Raw genomic sequence first — 21816 nt, forward strand, 5'->3', positions numbered from 1 at the left:
TGGCTAGCTGGCTGGCTGGCTGGCTGGCTGGCTGGCTGGCTGGCTGGCTGGTTGGTTGGTAGGTTGGTTGGTTTTTAAATAGGCTGAGGTTCAGGTAGCTGAGGTTACCCTTGAACATATGATCTTCCTACCTCCTTCCACCTCCTGGTTACTGGGATGGCTAGCATGCCCCACTACCCTTGGTTTACACAATGGAAGGGGTCAAATCCAGGGTTTCATGTATGCTAGGCAAGCATTCGCCAACTTAGTGAGACGCTTTCTTTGACATTTTTAGTTTGGAAAGATATTATTACTAACTCTTTTTCCCAAAGGGTGTACTGGTTTATACCCCTTCCAACAGTGTGTAAGAGTTTTAAGCACCAGGTCAAGGGGGATATCCTGATCAAAAATCTCTTGGTACCTACAAAAAAATGTAATTAAAAAAAAAGGCATCTTGGAATGTTCTAATGACAGTAGTTGGCTATCATGGAACAGGTTGGAACCAGGGGCTGTTACCCCCATTAACAACCTTGGCACTGTGACCCAAGTGCACTTGGAGGAGGAATGCCTTGCAGATGAAAACAATTGATTCAAGTGAGTCTGGGACTTCAATTGATGCTGTCACACACATCCTGATACCTAAGTCTCTTCACATCCCTTGCAAACACTGACAATTAGCCACAGACCCAAAGCCCCACTTAGGGGTTCAGGTACCTGGTCCTAGGGCCCACCCCCTGCCAGTTATACCTCACAACACTCTAGCCAGGGGCATGCTCCATGTTGACAGTTTCCAGCAGGGAAAATACAGGAGTCAACCTGTCAGAAGACATCAGCAGAATCCAGAGAGTGCCAAGCAAGATGCCTCCCAGTGAAGCCCCAGACGAGCTGTTTTCCATCATCAGTATACACTAGTATGGCCAGTCCTTGGTGTCCAGACATCTTTCTGGCGTCTCATCATATCCTGCCCTGTAGATGACCTTTATTTATCCTGCAACCCTTCAGGAAGCAAGATGGGCCGCACTTGGTCTGAAGATCCCACATAAGCAAAGACTCCTAAGAACACTCTAAAGACTTAGGCACCATCTTTTTACAGAGGAGAGCAAGAGTTAGCAGTTTCTTTGAGTGGTGGTAAATCTTGATGCCCTTCCTTTCAGGCATATGCCATAAGGAAAAGCATCCTAAGGTGCATGGGTCCCTCCAGTCAGCTGTCATACCAGAGTTCGTTATGTGGCACGAACCGTGTGGCTTACCAAGGACAACATGGTGATGGAGAAATACGATACCTACCTTCTTTGATCTCACAGTCACGGGGAGAGTAGTCACTCAAGGCATCCAGTAACCACACATGCCCTGCGGTCTTGAAGAAGCTGGGAGCGTTCCTTCCAGAAGGGAATGCCTTCTTATGTACCTCTGACCCCCTTTCCTGGTCTTGAACCTAAAGTAAGGAGGACAACCCAAGCCTGGGATGCATACGCCTCCATAGTTAGCCTCCTCGGTCTTCAGCGACCACCCGGAATGCTGGGGCAATATCCTTTATACGAAAGGATCTTGAGCAAGAGGACAGGTTTGGCAGGTCTCTGCACAGTGTCAGATCTGTTCTTGGAGGAACTGGGAGAAATAAGACAACATAAGTACCCCAACATCTATAGAGATGGCCATCTATAGAGAAATGGTAGGTTGGTTGGTGTGTGTGTGTGTGTGTGTGTGTGTGTGTGTGTGTGTGTGTGTGTGTGTGTATGTGTAGGACAGGGATAACGTGCAGGAGTTGGTTCTCTCCTTCTACCATATAGGTCCCAGGGATCCGACGCAGGTCATCAGGCTTGGTTAATTAAGTGCCTTTAACTACTGATGCGTGGTGCCACCCCTTGAACTTGAACTTTTGATGCTGGGATTATAGATATACAATACTATGCCCTGTTCATGCAGTGCTAGGGATTGAGCTCAGGGCTTTCTCATGTTCAAAATATGTGTTTGCATGGATGCTGTAGGTTTACACCAATGCATGCATGGGAACTCCATTTGGTCTGGATACTAAACATGTGATTCATACGTCTCTGAATATTATCTACCACCAGGCTACCACATGTTACTCACTGTGGGGAACATATTGACTAGCAAGCTACCAGGATGAGTAATGTTTTAGGAGCTAGAATCAAGCCAGTGTGGATTCAGAGACCCCTGTTTATACCCTCTTCCCACAAGAGAGCCAGGGGTGCTCCTCAGGCTTGTTTGTTTGTTTTGTGTGTTAGTGTTTTGTCTTTATGTATGCACTGTGTGCATGTCTGGTACCCAGGAGGCCAGAAAAGAGTGTCAGATCTCCTGGAGCTGGAGTTACAGATGGTGGTGAGCTGTCATGTGGGTGCTGGGTCTTGAACCTGGATCCTCTGGAAGAGCAGCCAGTGCTTTTAACCACTGAGCCATCTCTCCAGCCTCCTCAGTGATGCTTCTTGGAAGAGCAAGGTTGGAAAGTTCTGAATAAATGCCTCCAAGCTGAGCTTCAGCTTGTAACTTTGACAGTATGGTTAAGCTGAACTTTAGTGTCACCCTGGAGTCCTCCTCGTGTTTAACGCTGAGTCACCAAATATTCAGCCTTGGTGGCTCACTGTGGCATTACTTATTCCTGGCTCTATTGTGTCACTATGGAAGCATCCTCCACCTCCTCTCTGCTTAACTACTGTTTAATACTGAAGTCTCATCTAATTACTTTCTCTAATAAGGGCAAATACTTAGAAAATCGCTTTTTAATAGACAAACATCATGTCTTTAAGTAAAATTGTCTCTTCCCCAAAAAATGGATGTGCACCCATACAAAGAATGGTCTAATCTGGCATCTGTTTATTTCTGGAAGGAACTTTGATTTTGCTAATACATTTCTATGTATCAGAGGGAAAAAGCTATCCATAAAAAAACAATTACAGAGATGCAATCAAGCATTGATAGCAGTATTCAGACACATCTCAGGAAGCATTCAGAAGAGGAAAGATTGCAGGCTTAGTTTTATGTAGCTTCTTATAAATCAATGTTTAAAGTAATTCTCTCACATCCAATGAGGTAATTTGATTTCTGCAGCCAGTATTCATATCCAGAAAACAATATGCATTCCGTTCTGTAATTATATGATGTCTATTGTTTTAGCCTAGAGAGATTATTTTATTTATTTACAGAGGCGGGCTCTCCCTGAGCTGACACCACAGGCGATGATGTGCTCTGTACTTAACAAAAGAGCTGTAGAGCATCTGGCCAGCTCTCTGGTCTCTTCTGGGCTGGTACGGCTCCTCCCACTGTCCCACTACCCCAGGGGCATGCTCCTCTTACAGGGAACAACGACTTGTTCTTGAGAGTCAAGAGAAGCAAGCAGAGGCTAAAAGACTCTTTCTGAGGTACACATCAACAGTCTGGGGCTCTGCACAGGGATTTCTATCTGCTGTTGCCCTGAGCCAAACCTCAGTCTATCCTAGATGCCCTGACCTGAAGGATGCATAAGAACTGAGTCCCTTGGAGGGCCACGCGACAGAGAAGAGATAGGCAGGATGGGAACAGGATGGGAACAGGATCACACAGGAAGTGCCTAAGGTTGATGAGGACCTAAATTCAACCCCTGGGACCCCTAGGACCCCTGGGAGAAGCCACATGTGGAGGTGTATGTTTGTAATCCCAGCGCTGGGAAGGTAGAGACAGAAGGATCCTGGGGTTCCCTGGCCAGCTAGCACAGCCATATCAGCAAGCTGCAGGCCAATACAGAGATCCTTAGGTGGCACCTAAGGAATGACACCTATGTTGACCTCTGCCTCTATATGTACCTGCACATACATAAATGTACACATGCATGAATACTTGGGACCAACCCATTACCATTCTGCCACCCCCTTTGTTGTGATCAGTCCCACGTTTTGACCTTGCACGGATAATCAACACTTAATCAGATATGAAGGCAGGAGTAGGACACCCAGACTTCCATACCAGAAAGCCAGAATGACTATATCCCTGCAGAAAGCCTCATTCAGCGGCTTACTGCCCACTCAATAAACACCACCAAATGTGAACTGCTGGCTTCAGCTCTGGGGACACAGCAGTGACCACAGAGTCTAAGCACCCCCTCCTCCTTGTGCAGCTTAAGTTGAGTGGGTTTCACAGGTGGCAAACACAGTAACAAGGCATTGTGATGCAAAGAAGAGAAAAAGGGGTTGGAATGGCATTTGGGTGAGAGGTGTACGCCCTTGGAGAAGATAGAGATAAGTGACAAACTGGGGGGGTGGAGGAGGACAGGGACTGCAAGTGAAAGGCTCCAGTAATCCTGTAAAAGGTGAGGATGGGCAGGCGCACTAAGGCAAGGGCAGAGTGGGAGGCGATGGAGAGGCTGGGCAGCACTGCTACTGTCCCCTGGGCTGGGTGAGGATGTGCGCCCTCTGGCGTTTGCTTGAAAAAGCCGGTTCGGTGGGAAGCCTTATGGGTGAGTACACTGCAGGGAGACAGGTAGGGGGTCTCTGTTCGCCAGATGAGACCATGGTGGCTGGGTGCAGGGTGTCACGATAGAGGTGTCAGAATAGAGATCAGATGTTTTCAAATAGATCCTACTGACTACCCCACAGGACTGGGTGTTCTACTTTATGTTTGGGCATTTTCCCAGAAGATAAAACAAGGTGATGTAAATCTGGAGATGTTCAAGTCCTTTGTATAAAATGGGACAGCATTTGCATACCTATACATGCCCTCCCCTGAACCATCTCTACATAAAATGTCTAGTGTGGCATGGTATAGAGGCTACGTGAACAGTTATTGTGTTATACTCTTCAGGGAATGGTTGACAAGAACAAAGTCTGGACAGGCAGCATTTTTTTTTTTTCGTATTTTCTCCCCTAACTGTCTCTAGATATAGAACACCAGCAGCTGGGGATGGTGGGGAGCTAGCCACATATCAGACACAAGTAACCTCTTGAATTCTGTGTGCCAACGTTAATGGGGTACCACGCTCAGGCGATCCCTGGGAGTTTGACTTTAGACAGCTGCCTCACCTAGACCCCGTCTAAGCCTCCAAAATGCTGTGACACAGGTGGCTAGCAACCGTAACAAAGTCAGGACCATAGAAAGGGGCCACTGGAGCCTGAGGTTACCTTCAAGGACCCTAACAAGGCTGAGATGAGTTGAGTCAAGAAAAACTCAAATGTCCCTGCACTAGACCCAGCAAACAGCTCTGGTTCTGCCCTTTGGGGTGGAGTCTGCCTGCATCTGACATGTGGAGCATTGAGTTTCCCTCCCTATTCCCTCCCTACTCCTCCCTGCTAAGGATGAGCTACATGCTCCCCCAGTACACACACAGAAGGGGCTGCACCTAGCCTCCCAGCACTGGACTCCAAGCAAAACACTTATATTCTGATTTGGGAAACAGACAGAAATCTGTCATGTCAGTATTGATCAGCCATTTAGTTCTTCATCAGCAACTCAGGTGTGAGCCCTTAGGGCTCCGTTATGACACAGGATAAGTCAGCTGTCTGCTGTGTTCTTTATGACTGAGGCTCCTACTGAATGGTAGGAATAGGCTCTTTTAAGCAAAGTGATGTTTCACAGTCAGGGTGCAGGGTCCAGAAGCCTTCAAGATGAGAGCACGGTGAGCCATTTTTTACTAATATGGAAAGCAAGAACCATGTTCACTATCAATCTTCCTGCCACTATTTTGTGCCTTTCTCTCATCCTTATTGGTCTGTTAGCCCAAAAACATCCTCTCTCTCTCTCTCTCTCTCTCTCTCTCTCTCTCTCTCTCTCTCTCTCTCTCTCTCTCTCATACACACACACACACACACACACACAGCCTGCCTTGCTCTCTCACCCTGCCTTGTTTTGGTTTGATTTGCTCCATGTTCCTATTGGTCTGTCTCTCTTTCCTTGTGTGACTCTGACCCCATAGCTACCCATATGCACTTGGGATCTGGATGGAATTGAACCCTGGTTACGCAAACTGGAGTCCGTAGGTGCCATCAAACATGCCACACTCATTCACATGCATACCTTCACGCTACTATCATGCTATTATGGCAAAGCCAAGGAGTTGACAGAAACCAGAAGACTAGGGAGGCTGACATAGTTCCTACCTAGGCCTTTAAGAAGGTTTGTCAGCCCTTGCTCTCAACAAGGCCTTCCCTCCAGAATTGAGCCTTGTACCAGCTGAGCAAGATTCCTGTGAACCAAGCCAGCGTTTCCAGGACCTAAAGGGAACTGGAGGTGGAAGAGGTCATGGCCATACACAAAGAAGGAGGTGTCAGGGAGGGGGATGTCTTTCCTGGAAAGCTAACTCACCAGCTGTCCAGTCTACTCCACAGAGAAGCAAATCTCATCACCGGTCTTTCACCCTACAGGACTTTGGCGAGGATGATTCCCTGTACATCACCAAGGTGACCACAATCCACATGGGCAACTACACCTGCCATGCCTTGGGCCATGAGCAGCTGTTCCAGACCCACGTCCTGCAGGTGAATGGTTAGTAAATGGCTCCATGCATGTTGTCCCCTCAAAGCACCCTCTACGCCTCTCCGAGCAAGCCTCATCCTCTCTTGCATTTTGTCTTGTTAAAGGCATAAGTAGCCCATCTGCTGTCATAAAGGGAATGGCTTAGAAAGTACTGGGTCTGATTTACCCATAGTTTCCTCAGGTGAAATGAACCCAACTGCTGGGGGAGGGGACATGGGGATGAGTCACACAGCCAAGTTACCCTGGGCTTCTCTGAGCCCCCAGTGGCCAGTGTGAAGTATGGAGCATGAGTAGCCTACAGGTGACATGATCCCTTGATCTCTGGATCTAGCAATTGCAGAACCTGCATCCAAGTCACCAATGCTCTTACAAGTGATGTGATACCACATGGCTGTGCATCTAATAGGCACTATTTCTCTTAGCAGCCATTCTCCCACAGGGCCCCTTGAGCTTCCTCCTCTCAGCTGTCCATGATAATGGGCAGGTTTGGAAGGATCCTCACTCAGGTTCCGATGTTCTCAGCAATCTTGAAGGCTGGGAACAACCTCACCCCCACCCCTACCAAGCAGTTTTCCAAGCCAGAGTCTACGAACACATTTGCATCCAGGCCTGAGATAAGTACTGTACATAGACTCTCAAGTGGATAGCCTGCCTGCCACTTGCTTGGGCCACATAACTGACTGGGGCCATTCTGGAGTTAGAGCCTACCCCTAGGACACACTGCTTGTCATCTCAGCCCAGCCCCAGCCACCATCAAAACAAGTCCCAGTTTCTTATCCCAGACCATCATATCAGGGGAATTAGCCTCATTCTATGAAGCCCAGCTGTTGCCCATCAGGCCTGGAAAAGGCACCCAGGCATTGGGGAACAGTGAGGTACTTTCCACTCAGCCCCCAAATCCTCAGTGACAGCAGATGTTTGGGACATCTCCCGGCAGAGAGTGAGTGAGATGTCAAGAATGATGACATCCTGAGATTCACCTTCACTGACCTCAGGCTTAATGATGATGTCTTCATAAGCAGCAAGCCATTTGGGGATGGCTGGGCATCTTCAGCTTGCTCTGTTTACCTTGATAGCCTTCTGAAGGAGTAGTCCACAGAACTATGCCCTAACTGTTGAGAGATTCAGGAGGTCTCTCCTAGCCAAAGGAAGGACCAATGATGCAGTAGAGAGAATATGCTGGGAGAACTACACTTTGTGATTCACTTCCTACTTCATTGTATGGCATGCTGGATGACTGCTGGGCTGGTCTTATAGGGCATTATAGCTTATGGCACTCCCAGAGGCAATTGATGTGACACTCAATGTCCTCATGGGATCACCTGTGCTAAAGTAGACTTTATCATTGTCCCCAAGGGCTATAAGGTAATGGCCTGCTGTCCCCAGAAAAAGGCAGGAAGTTTTCAAAATACTACAGAGGTTAAAGTTATATCAGACTTGGAAGAAACCAAGTTGAATCTGTATGGAAAGACAAGGAAGATAGGGCAGACTAGAAGCCATAATTAAAGTAGGAACATTTACTATCTACTGTGTGCCATTCCTATCTTACAAGACAAGGACACTGGGAATCTGAGAACTGGGGTGACTTGCCCTTACCTCGCATACACCCAGATGATAGCTACAAACAGACCTTGAGAACACCCAGGGCCAATGACTACTGGGATGCCATGATGTTGCCCTTAAAGAATCTGGATGTAGGAGCTGGCGAGACGGCTCAGTGGTTAAGAGCACTGACTGCTCTTCTGAAGGTCCTGAGTTCAAATCCCAGCAACCACATGGTGGCTCACAACCACCTGTAATGAGATCTGACGCCCTCTTCTGGAGAGTCTGAAGACAGCTACAGTGTAATTACATAAATAAAGAATAAAAAAAAAAAAGAATCTGGATGTGGGGTATTGAGTAGGTGATGTAGGTCTCTGGGCTAGAGTCTGAGGAAACAGAGAGCAGGAGCCCTGCATCCTATGTCTCCAAGCCCAGTGCACATAGCTAGGTGTCACCCAGCTCCCCAGAGGGCTCAGTGATTCCTAATGTTGTATGGTTTCTAGGAAGGAGGACTGGGTCACTAAAGGAATCTTCCAGAAGTAGGGGACAAAGATCTTTGTGGACTATGGCTCAGTGTTTGTGGTGGTTTGAATATGTTTGGCCCACAGAATGGCACTATTTGGAGGAGGTGTGGCCTTGTTGGAGTAGGTGTGTCACAGTGGGCATGGGTTTTAAGACCCTCATCCTAGCTGGCTGGAAGCCAGTCTTCTCCTGTCTGCCTTTGGATGAAGATGCTGAATTCTCAGCACCTCCAGCCCCACATCTAACTGGATGCTGCCATGCTCCCACCTTGATGATTGATAATTGACTGAACCTCTGAACCTGTAAGCCAGCCCCAGTTCAATGTTTTCCTTTGTAAGAGTTGCCTTGGTCATGGTGTCTGTTCACAGCAGTAAAACTTTAACCAAGACAGAAGTTGGTACCAGGGACTGGGGTATTGCTGTGATTGGCCTGACCATGCTTTTGTTTAGAAGAATGTGGATTTGGGGACTTTAGATTTGGAAGCAGTGCAATGCTTTAAGGAGGCTTAATGGACTATCCTAGTAGGAATATGGGAGAATTTGTTGCTAAGGGTGATTTAGCTATGGAAGCCTGGCTCTAGAGGTTTCAGAGGAGAAGAATTTTAGTATGTGGGCTGAGAGACTGTTCCTGTTATATTTTGGTGAGGACTGTGGCTGCTTTTTGCCCTTGTCTGAAGAGTCTACCTGAGGCTAAAATAAAGAGATTTATATTAATCGCATTGAAGAAGGAAGTCTCAAAAAAGCCCAACAAAAACTCTATTCTCTGGTTAAGTCTCATGAAGAGCATTTTGAACAAGTATAGCAAGCTTAGAAAGGAAAAACATAAAAAAATGTATGATTCAAATAATAAAGGGATACTAGGAAGTGAAACGGAGCTGAATCCTATGTCCAAAGAGATAAACAGATTGTGGGAGTGGTGACTTTGTGACAAGATCCCACCCAGCTAAGCTTATTGTTTATGTGTTTGTTGTTGAGCAAGGAATAGCTATATTGGGTGTTATTATTACTTGGTTATTGTTTTCACTTGGATGTTTAATCTGGAATGAACTACAATTCAGAAATGAAAGACATAGGCTTTTGATTCGGATCTTGAGTGACAGTGGTCATGAAAAACTTAGGCCCAGGCATGGTGGTATACACCTTTAATCCCAGGAGGCAAATCCAAGCACATCCTTGAGGTCAAGGCAAGCCTGGGACAGAGCAAGTTCGAAGTAAAGAAAAGCTTAAGTCCAGGTGTGGTGGTCCACACCTTTAATCCCATCATTCAGGAGACAGAGCCATGCAGACCTCTGAGTTCAAGGTCAATCTACAGAGCAAGTTCCAGGACAGCCAAGCTTAGTCAATGAGGGAGTTGAAAACAGAAAGCTGGTAATAGAATAAGAGGGGCCATGTTCCATCCCCAGCAAGCAGCAGAATTCAGTTTCAGCCAGCCATGTGGCTCTGGCTTTACAGTCAAGAATAGATGGAACTACTGGGACAATTGACGCTGGTTAGCTGGAGCTAAGAAATTAGCAGTGATTCACCAGCATCACTGAGGTGACATCTTCTGAGAAGTGTTTTCTGAGAGCACAAAGAAGCTGTGTTCCAGAGACAGCCAAGGTTGTACCTTGTGCTGCAGCTGTACTTGGTAATGTGTAAGAGTCACCCAGGTGGTACTGGTTTTGAAGGCATGAAGGGCTCATGGAGAGCAGCTGAGGCTCGGCACTGTGAGAGGCCAGGCAAGGACATTGGTGAAAGTGCAGCCTCAGTTGCAGTTGATGGCCCAGGCCTGAAGGGGTCATGCAAAGGAGTTGAGGCTTGGCACCCTGAAGAGAGCCTATGAGAGGCTATTGGTAAAGCCTAGTTGCAGCAGAAAACCCCAGAGTATTTGAGATGCCCATACCATGAGGTAATCACCAAGAACAGTAGCAGCAGAGTGGTGAAGTCAACCTGAGCCTAGAGTGCTACAGAGGGCAGAGCTGGAGATGTGACCCCAGCCCTTTGGAGGAGCCTAGAAGATCATGTGTGGATCCCAGACATTGGAACAAGAAGCTGTGAAGTTGACGTTGACTCAGAGACCCCCAAAATATTAAAGATGCCAGAGGCATGGGATACTTGCTGAGGACAGCTGCTAACACGGAGATCTGAAAATGATGTTGACATCAGACATGGAGATGCAGAGTTTGGAGTTTGTCCAGCTGGTTTCCTGTCTTGCTTTGGGGATTACAGTTAAGTGATTGGATGAATCTCAGAGGAGACTTTGAACTTTGGACTTTTACCATTGTTGAAACTACTGTAGACTATGGGGACTTTTGAAGTTAAACTAAATGTATTTTATGCTATATTTAGGTATGTTCCCCATAGACCCATATGCTTGAACATGCATATGGGGGCCAGAGAGTGGAATATGATGGTTTGAATATGTTTAGCCCAGGGAGTAACGCTACTTGGAGGTGTGGCCTTGTTGGAGGAGGTGTGGCCTTGTTGAATTAGGTGTGTCACTATGGGAGTGGGCTTTAAGACCCTCACCCAAGCTGCCTGGAAGCCAGTCTTCTCCTAGCAGTCTTCAGATGAAGAGGTAGAACTCTCAGCTCCTCCTGTACCATGCCTGCCTGGACGCTGCCATGTTCCCACCTTGATGGTAATGGACTGAACCTCTGAACCTGTAAGCCAGCCCCAGTTCAATGTTGTCCTTTATAAGAGTTGCCTTGGTCATGGTATCTCTCCACAGCAGTAAAACCCTAACCAAGACAGTGCTGAAGGAGGGAAGCCTGTGCAGCACACTAGAAGGCTAGGAGGGTCCTGGTGGTTCTTAGAGGGCTCTCTGACTTGCTAAAGAGTCTTCTGAGGAAGGAGGGGATATGGGTAGTCACTGGCCTATCATTTGCACCATCCACCCCACACTTGAGGGTATGAAAGATGGCCCTGGGCAGCTAGGGTGGAGTTTGGTACAGCTCCCCAGTTGTACTGTTGGAGGTCTGGCTACAGTTGCCAGGATACAGGATACAGGATACAGGACAGGCAGACTTGGGGAAGACCTTGGATTTATCTTAAGCCACATTTAGTCCTAGTTGGTAGACATTAATGATCAAAGCTAGAGGCCACTTACAGAACCTCCAGTACATTCATTATAAGATGGGAAAATGGAGGCCCAGAGAAATTTACCCCAGCCAAATACAGGCTGCTTCCCGCTAGAGCCCTAGCTCTAGCTAACTCTGCTCTTGAGCTGTTTGGTAGCAGAGATCCCATACACAGACTGGGTTACCACCCCCCTCTGGGATCCCCACCCCCATTTCTGTGGCTGCCTAACCTAGCTTCATAAAGAAACCCTTCCAGAAGGCTATACTACCCCACACAAATTATTAGTATAACTTCCCCATAGCTCAGGCTTCCAGAGATGAGGCCCAAAATCTGACATGATTTATAACTTCCTGCAAAGTCCCTGCATTGCTTTCATGGGAAGGAGCGAGAACTTTAGACATCGATGATTAATCCATTAAATTAAAAATACCTTCGACCTCCCCACAGTTCAGACAAGTAGTGATTCATCCCCAAAACACAATAATCATCTTCAAATCTGCTTATTACTCCAGCTTGCTACTTCCGTGACTTCTTACTTAAGAACATGTTTATGCTGAGTAAACCTTGGCAATGAGAGACTTTTCCTGAGGAAAACGGGCCTTTGTGCTATGGATACAAATGGAGTGTGGGTAGGTTTGTGGGTGTGGGTGTGTACACCTGCATGTAGAGGCCAGAGGTCAACCTCAGGGTCATTCCTGAGGAGCCACCCACCTTATTTTTGAGACAGAGTCTCTCACTGGCCTGGAGTTCACCAAGTAGCCTAAGCAGGCTGGCTGGCTGGCCAGCTATCCAGAGAACTCCAGGGACCGCCTACCTTTCTCCTCCTCCTGACTTACTGGGATTACAAGCATAAACCACCACACCCTGCCTTTTTATGTGGGTTCTGTGGTTGGAATCCAGGTCTTTTGTGTTTGTGAGGCAAGGCGATCTACCAGCTGAGCTGTCTCCCCAGCCCCTCATGTTTTCATATGAAGGTTTTACAAATGTAAAAGAAAATATATTTGTCTGGTATAGCTTGGTTTCATAATCTTTTTAGTGTGCAGAAGATGAAGGATGGGGACGAGGAGCTGGGATATGTGTGACCGTGGACAGTCGTGTCCTTACCATGCTACTGAAAGCTGGCATCTTCGTCCTGCTCTGCCAAGACCCCACATGGGTGCTTCACAGCCTAGGGTCCTCCTTAGGACCTGCCTGTTCTGGTAGACTCTACAGGGCTGGCATCGGGTATGGCCAAAGCTTGTGACTGCACGGATCAGGGCTGGGTAGGTGCAGGCCAGGTGCTCATTCACCTGGGCCTCACCCACAGGAGAGCCATTATAGGCAGGCACTGAGGGCCCACCCAACTGAACTGTGATTTTCTTTTTAATTCCTCACACTACTTTTATCCTCAGCAAATGCTGAGTTTTTTAAGCAAAACAGTGTCCTTGGCAAAGGTGCCTGGTGCCAAGCTTCGCCTTCCATGCTTCAACTCAGGATAGAATGGGGGCCTCTGGTCCTGCCTCTACCCAGGTGCCCAGGATAGCCCACAGGCCATGCACACACACACATACACACACACACACACACACACACACACACACACACACTGCTGATAAATGATCTCGCTGTGCTCTGTCACGCCACTCTACCCCAACTACTCTGGGAAAACACCCACGAGAACTGACCCACTGGCTCATGAAGGATCATGGCAATTTACTCTTCCCATGATCCCAAATATCTGAATGCAACTCATGAATACAACTGTGTCTTGTATTCTATACACGGGTGCACTGTAGCTCAGCCAGCCTTTCTCTGACTACATGTCCCTCCACCTCATCCCAGCTTCACCAGCTCCTCAGTTTCGTAGTTGCCCTCTTGACTGCCTGGCATGTACTTGTTCTATTTATTGAGAAATGCCCTTTTCCCCACCCCCTTATTTACTATACATCTCCCAGCCATTCTTCAACAAATCAGCGTGCTTTGGCATGCCACATCCGCATAGTTGTGTGGCCATGGGCAAAAGTGCTAAGGAAGAAGTTTCTTAAAGAACAGAAGGAATAAGGAGAACCAGAGGAAACTTAAGGGTAGTATTGATGAAAGATGAGGGGGGAGCTCAAAGGTGACCTCAAATGTTCTGGCAAGGGAAGTTTGCCCTTTACTGAAACAAAGGGAAGCCAGTTTGGGGAAAATAGATCATGAACTCACTAGGCCATGACCAATGTGTGGTGTCCACCAACAGACACCCTGTGGAATGGGGTGCAGATGGACACCTAAGTTCGCTTTAAGGGCAAGGTCTGAGCTGGAGAGATGCATTTCAGATATGTCAGGAGACAGGTGTCAAGTCTATGGATGGGTTTGGGTGACCAGAGGGTGGAGGCCTGCATTCAGAGCCAGGGCTGAGGGAAAGCTAGCTGAGCAGGTGGGAGGCCAATGGGAATGAAGAGGGATGCCCAGGGCCAGGTGGAGACAGCAACTTACAAAGATCACTCAGCTACGTGATACAGTACAAACAGGTCAGGACAATGATTACAGCTGCTGAGGTCAGGCCAGCACGTGGAAGCCACTGTGACCCAAAGAAGAGCAGCCTCTGTTTGGGGAGTGCTTTAGGGTCACTTTCCTCTCTTTAGGAGAGAATGAACAGATTGTATGATCTGCATGGAGAAACGTCCCTAAAAGTAGAAGCAGGTGAGGAGCAAGGGGTGCTATCCTGGAAGAGGAAGGGCAGGAGCCAGGGCTTGGGCATGGCAGAGCAAACAGGACAGTAGTCTCAAAACCCAGCATTGTTGTGCAAATAAAAAATAAGAAGGCCACCGGGCAGTGGTGGCGCACGCCTTTAATCCCAGCACTTGGGAGGCAGAGGCAGGCAGATTTCTGAGTTCCAGACCAGCCAGATCTACAGAGTGAGTTCCAGAATAGCCAGGGCTATACAGAGAAATCCTGTCTTGGAAAACCAAAAAATAAATAAATAAATAAATAAATAAATAAATAAATAAATAAAGGCCAATAGGTCAAAGGTACAGCATTTGCTGAGCATGTGTGAAGCCTTAGTTAGGTCTTATCACACATGCACTGAATGGATAGAAGGATGGATGGATGGATGGATGGAAGGATGGATGGATAAATGGATGGATGGATGGATGGATGGATGGATGGATGGATGGATGGATGGTGGATGGATAGATGGATGGTGGATGGATTTAAGAGGAAGAGGCTGCCCCTAGGAAGCAGCAAGAGAAGCAGTGTCCTCAGAAGGAAGCCAGGTCTCCAGGGGAGGGGGACAATCAGGGGAAAGGAGCTTCACTGGAGGGAGGGCCCATCAGGACAACATGACATGATGTCATTACAGGGGACAAGAGAAGAGCCTGGTGGGCCTCACTCAGGCCTGAGGCAAGCTGGGGAGGAAGGGACAGTAGATGTCCCCTCCTCAGTTCTTTTCAGGTTTCCCTCAAGGAAAGTTGCCATGTCCTTAAAGAGACTTCCAGATGGGCAGAGTTTGTGTGTGTGTGTGTGTGTGTGTGTGTGTGTGTGTGTGTGTGTCCCTACCCTACTCCCCCCCAGCCCACCCCCGCCTATGGAGAGTTTAGTGCCTTGAATTTAGGCATGTATTTTGTTGAGTGACTCATCCTACACCCTTGACTTTCAGTCAGGCATCTTTCTGTTCTAGAACACTATCACATATTTCAGTTTAAATTTAGTACCAAATTGGCCTGAGAAAGGTCTCATCTCAGAGCAGTGCACACAGGCCCTGGGAGGTGGGGGCAGGGGACAGGGAACGGGGTGAGCATTATGCATGATGTTAACTGCTCAAGTGTGAAAGCTTTTCAGTCTATAGCACATGCCTGCCAGAGATGAGAGCAGAGACCAAGGCCAGGCTCCAGGGCTGGTACTGGCCACTGTGGGAGCCAGTCCTTTCTCCTGGGCAAGCTCGGAACCAATAGACGGATAGATGCCACAGACACCTTGAGGTTGAGTCTCTCCTGCAGGAGGAGAGGAGAGTGAAGCCTAATAGGCTCTGCTCCCCAGAGCTCTCCCTGGGAATGACCATCACACCTACAGCTCCTTCAGTCTCCTTTCCCACACAGAAAGCTCTACTACCCAAGGGACTGAGGCTCGCACTGCTGTGTGCATCATGCCTGGTACCTGGCTGGTCTTTCATAGCTGTCAGCTGCCCAATATTGAATTGACAGAGCCTTGTAAAATCAATCAAGGTCTTTAGTCAGGTGCTAGACTCAGGGAAGAGGAGCCCCTTACCCACCCACCCCCTTCAGTATTGCAATTGCTCTGTGATATCAAAATGACAAGGAACAATGTCAGTTCTCAGTTCCCTTGGCCATGCACTGAATTTGTTTTTTCCTTTCTACATAAACTCAGCATTATTTTTGTCAAGCCCCAACAGATCCATTTTAATTGGAATTAGATATAGTCTGTGGGTTAATTTGTCAGATCTTGTTTGTGACAATGGAAAATCTTCCTAACCAATGGCTTCCCTCTCATTATTACCTTTTCTTATGCTGTCACTAAGATTTTACAGTTCTCATCACTTGGGTCCAGTCTGCTGTCTGTCTGGTCTATTCTGATCTATAAATAAGCTATTAACTTTGGATGTTTGGTACTAGCTCTGTATTGTCATGTGATCTTAACCATCTTTTTTGGCTTGTGGCCTGGAGTGCAGCTACAGAAAAAAAACATCATTTTCCTCTATTAGGTGGTTGCAATCTTGAATGTTCCTCTGAGAGACTGGAGAGATGGCTCAGCGGTTAAAGAGTACTTGCCTAAGGACCAAGGTTCTAGAACCCACAGCAGGTGGCTCTCACAACCTCCTGTAACTCCAATTCCAAGAGGACCTGACGCCCTCTAGTGGTGTCTGAGGGTACTATGTACACATGGTACACATACAGACAAGCAGACACATACCAACATTTATGAATTTAAATCTTTTTTAATTTTTAAGTGTTCCCCATGAGTGTTTTGAAAAATTGGTCCTTAGTTTGGGGTGTTATTTTGGAAGCTTGGAGATCCCTTAGGAAGCTTGGGCAGTGGAAATAGGTGGCTATGTGTAAGGCTCTCAAGTCAATACTCCCTTCAACCAACCACATTCTCTGCTGCCTGGCTGGTCACAATATGAAGAGCCTCAGTTGCACCAGAGAGAGAGCCCCCTCCAATCACCATGCCTCCCCCACCATGGCGAGCTGAGAGTCCTTCAGTTGTTTCTGCTAGGTGTTTGGTCACAGGGATACACATGGTATCATCCTTTAATGTCTACACCTTCACAGCTTACCTTCCTTGACCACACCCCTGGAGGATCAGAGTTAACATCGCTTACTGTACTTTCTCCTTTTTCATTTTCCTGAGAGGAATGGTGTTGGTCCTTCTTTTTATGGACATATTCTTCAATGTAGAAAGAAAATGTCATTTTGTTCCTATTTACTGGGGCTTGCATAGTCACATGCCAAGAAAAAGAGTTTAGGTCTTTTTCAAAGGCTTTTTCAGTGTCTAGTAAGAAAATCAAATGATCTCATTTTGGCCACCTTTGACTTTGGTCATTATAGATATCCTGATAGACATTGAAACATGTTTAGAGTCTGCTGCTATATTTTATGTGTGTCTGCAAGTTCATATGTTCATATGGGCGCACACATCCCTCGGCACATATGTATAGGTCAGAGGACAACCTTGGAGGTTGTTCCTTAACACCCCACCTTGCTCGAAGCAGGCCTCTTGTTCACTGATGCCACCCATGAGCATCTGGGGATTCTCCTGTCCCTACCTCCCATCTTGCCTCAGGAGTGTAGGGTGTCAGGAGGTGGGGACATAAGGGGGTAAGAGAGACCCATGTCACACCAGAGCTCAGGAGACTGTTACAGGGCCCTACGGAACCACCACAGGATGGGTGTCAGGCAAAGTGTCGGCTCTGACTCCCCAGCACCACAGACCGATGGGTAGCCCGGGAGAGCCAGAGCCACATGGAGGCCAGAGACAACAGGTTCTAGCTCTTGAGCATCGCAGGATGTCGCTGGAGACCAAGGAAGAGCAGAGAACAGACCCTCAGGCAGACTCTGGCCTGGGGTTGAAGGGAGAAGGGTAGCTCTAGCACTTTACCACAGGGAAGAGAGAGTCTGGCTAACTCAGGCAGGCTGCTTGGTTTGACTGGTGGCAGTGGCTGGGGTGCTGGGTGGCTTTCCTGCAGAAGATTAGAGGCGGCTCTTTAGGGGAAGGCCTAATCCATTGCTCTAGCACGGCAAGTCTTGATGAAAGGAGGCAGTCCATGGTTTTCAGGTGTTTTATTGTAGGAGAGAGAGGGGTGGGGAAGGTAGAAAAGTAGAGACTGTCCATGGCCATGTGGAGAGAGGGGGAAGGAAGGGTGAGGAGAGGGAGCAAGAGGTGAGAGTAAAGACAAGAGCTTAAGAGAGAGAGGAGGGGCCAAGCAGCTTCTTTTATAGTGGGTTGGGCTACCTTGCTGTTCCCAGGTAACTGTGGGGTGGGGCCTACCTGGCTGTAGTCAGTTGATTGGGGGTGGAGTCCAGCCAGAATACCAGGAGCTTGGGGCATTGTCTATGTGATAGATAGCCATAGATAATGGAGTGGGGGCTCATAGTGTCAGCAGCCTAATGTCTGGGGTTGGGGGGCATAGCTTACTGTTCCTTCCCTTGTAGAGTTTTCTACTGGGTCTTCTGAGTAAGCCTCGCTCAACCAGAACACAAACTGCCTTTCACAGTCCAACACAGGAGAGATGGGATTGTAGATACATGCTACTAAGTCCAGATTTCTACATGGATTCTTGGGATCTGAACCCAGGTCCTCACACTTGCACAGCAAATACTTTGTCTATGGAGCCATCTCTCTATCCCAGTGTGCATTAGTAGACATTAGCAACTGTATTTATGATCCCGATTTACACAGGACTGTGGTGATCCGAATGAAAACAGCACCCATAGGCTCAGGTATTTCAATACTTGGTCCAGGTTAGTGGAACTGTTTGGGAAGAATAAGAAAGTATGGCCTTGTTGGAAGAGATATGTCACTGGCATAAGCATCAAGATTTCAAAAGCCCATGTCATCCCCAGCTAGCTCTCTCCTACTCTACTTCCAATTCCTGTATAAGGTGTGAGCTCTAAACTCCTCCTCCAAGCCCATGCCTGTCTGCCTTGCTGCCATGCTCCCTGCCGTGACCATAGACCCAACCTCCAAACTATAAACCTCAAAGACTTTTCTTTGTTCTGTAAGTTGCCTTGGTCATGGTCCTCATCCCAGCAATAGAAAAGTAACTAAGCCAAGGACCGAGTGAGACAGTCACAACTTATTTATTCATATATCTGAGCCAGCTCTATAGCCCCAAAGGTTCCTTTTAAATGATCCATTTCATTGAAGTCTTTGCTTTTATTACCCATAACTTAAAAAAAGCATTCTCATACTCTTAAGCCCCTTTGTGTTCTTTTTCTCTTGTTTTCAATTGATCACTTACTATTCTTACAACTACGCAGCTCAAAGATTTACTCATTGCTCTCTTGGCTTTCCAGTTGAGTTCTCCATTCCACTTCTACCTCTGTGGACTCTTTTGCTTCCTGTAGGTTTGTTCTGTGGTTGTCAGGTAGGTTGCTATGAATAGGTGAAGCTCTTGCAAAAACCCATGCCAATGCCCAGGTCTCAGGTAGTCCTCAACTAGAACCCTGGTTTGTTTTAGAACCTTCTCAAACCACCCATCAGACTCAGTGCTCTGGGCCTCAATAGCCTCCTTATTCAAATTCTGTGCCTCTTGGACCCCATTTCTCCCTCTGCCCAATGTAATGTGTGAGGAAGCTCCATCTTTTCCTATATGAACCAAGTGGGTCAAAGAAAAACTTTCATCTGTGATCTTCAAAGCAATCCCCACCCACGTCTCAACTGGTCCCAGTCTCCTCCTCCCTCTCTAGTGGTTGATCTAGGACAGAATAATCCTTGAGGCTCCTATAGCCTGGGACTCTATCCCCAGAACTTTGAGCAAAGAGAACCAAGGGGAGAGATGGCAGAGACATCTTGCTCTTTAGGTTCCCTGAGCTTAGTTTGGATTTCTCCTCTTCCCTCCCAGACGTCAGCTAGGGCAAGCCTTGGAACCTGAGCTGAGTTGTTACGAAAAGTGTCTACGGCAACTGCAGATCCACTGCTCCTAATAACTCTAGAGTTTCTCCTTTGTCCTCTGTCCACTGAGCGTGGACCACCAGAGTGCTACCTTACTCAGGCTCCATTGTCAGTGCCATTGGCTCCTCCTACATAAGTATCAAGTACTCTCTGCTAACCCCAAGAAGATTCTCATCTCAAATACCAGGATTCCTCCTTGTAATAGACAAAGGAACTTCCAGATAATGCCAAGAAAACATAGCTATCCACTTCAAAAGGAATTTATCCCCCTACCCCTCCAAAAAATGTGTGATTTGTTTAAAACTCATTTGTTTACATATACTCTCAAATCCTGTTTTATAGTATATAGAGTAAAATGTATTAATTAACATAAGCCCTCATGAATGTGAGAAATGATGGTGTTTTTACTTCTAGGGAGAGGAGGCAGGATTCCCCCCAAAATCTCCACTTCTCCAAGAGTCCCTCCCCATGTAAGGGGCAGTGCGCTGTGGAATGTGCTAGAGCCTTGCCTACTTGTGGTCATCTAGCCATTGGGTGAGGTCATATACCCAAGGTGAAACTCAACCACCAGGGGCCAGAGCTAAGTCACTCCCAACCAAGGAGGATATATCCTTCTTTCATGCAGGTTCCAGAACTTAGGGAGTGAAGGAATAAAAATGACCCACTAGAAAAATCGATGGGCTTCCCCAGAGCTGTGATGTAATTAGCAGCCCTGCCAGTCAGTGCCCATAAGTGCTTCGTGAAGCATTTCCTGAAAGAAATTAAGACTCTGTCCAATGGCTTTCCGATAACAGGAATAATACATCTGAATTTCATTCATTCAGAGATTAATTCCAGCCGCTGGTTGCTCTTTACATTCTGCAGCTCAACAGTGTTAAATATTTGGATGTCTTTCTGATCATATTTAGAACAAGGGTGGAAGCCATGAATCACAGGGTACAGCACGGGTTGTGTTTATTACTAGTAATTCATTTTACAGTCTTTTTCCTCAGCGCCTGGGTTGTCAAAGATGATCACTGTAAACTGGTTCCGAGGCCTCCAGAGTCACCTCTCAGGTTCACCCTCTGGATCAAGGGTCTCAGGGATCGACTACAGGCCTAAGACCTGATGTGGATTTGTTCTTACCAACACTGGTTCTCACCCACAGTGCCACCAGTCATCCGTGTCTATCCAGAGACCCAGGCACAGGAACCTGGAGTGGCAGCCAGCCTTCGATGCCACGCTGAGGGCATCCCCCTGCCCAGAATCATTTGGCTGAAAAACGGCATGGATGTCTCAACCCAGATGTCCAAACAGCTCTCCCTCTTAGGTAAGAACTGCATGTGAATCCCGGGACAGGAATTGAGAGGCAAGACGATGGCTGAGTCTGGCATGTTAAGAGGAAACAGAGACCCCTGTTGACTGGCATACACAGGTCTCATGGGCATCTGAGAGGCCATTGGTCAGATTCCAGGTCACCCTCTACTTCAGCAGTGCCACCTTATCCTGCATCTAGTCTCAAAGAATGTTGGCTGCCTTCAGCCACATATGTTTTTAGCTCAAGAGCTCAAGGCTCCTCAAAGATCCTGAGAGGATGGTGGGGAGGGCACATGAAAGGGTGTTTCCCCCCTGAGAGTGCCACCTGGTACACTCTCCCCTCTACAGCCAATGGAAGCGAACTCCACATCGGCAGTGTTCGTTATGAAGACACGGGGGCGTACACCTGCATTGCCAAGAATGAAGTGGGTGTGGATGAAGATATCTCCTCCCTCTTCATCGAGGACTCGGCTAGGAAGACACGTGAGTGGGCCATTGGCTCTGAGGTCCTCACTGAGCTGTCCTGGAGTGTTAGGGGGACAAGGGGAATGGACTAACTCTCCAGGGCCACAGCCACCCACTGCGAGCCTCTAAAGGCTGGGATAATCTGTTTCCTCTGTACACCAAGCTAGGTACAGATGGTAACCTTCTCAAGCAACCTACACAGCTCTGGGGACATAGATGATAGAAGTCTCTGATCAGGACATAGAGGCCAGGACTACAAGGAAGCCCAAATACCCCAGCTCTATATGATGCATGACTGGAAATTCGATCACAAAAGCCTTTGTGCCACCACATGCTCCGGGTGGCCTAGAAGCTCTCAGGTGCAGACAGCCATTCCCTCTCTGGAGTTATACTTCCT

The 21816-nt window shown here is 47.5% G+C and overlaps 1 protein-coding gene across 2 annotated transcripts in view; it reads left to right on the forward strand.

Moving 5' to 3' along the window:
* Fstl4 (follistatin like 4) overlaps positions 1-21816 on the forward strand; it is a 446213-nt gene that overhangs the window by 396343 nt on the left and 28054 nt on the right. For both annotated transcript variants that reach the window (XM_031352066.1, XM_031352068.1), the window contains exons 8-10: positions 6330-6450; positions 20806-20967; positions 21303-21437. In XM_031352066.1, coding sequence (XP_031207926.1) covers positions 6330-6450; positions 20806-20967; positions 21303-21437 — 418 coding nt within the window. The remainder of the gene's footprint in view (positions 1-6329; positions 6451-20805; positions 20968-21302; positions 21438-21816) is intronic.

The sequence above is a fragment of the Mastomys coucha genome, unplaced genomic scaffold, assembly GCF_008632895.1.
Source record: "Mastomys coucha isolate ucsf_1 unplaced genomic scaffold, UCSF_Mcou_1 pScaffold5, whole genome shotgun sequence".
Lineage (NCBI taxonomy): Eukaryota > Metazoa > Chordata > Mammalia > Rodentia > Muridae > Mastomys > Mastomys coucha.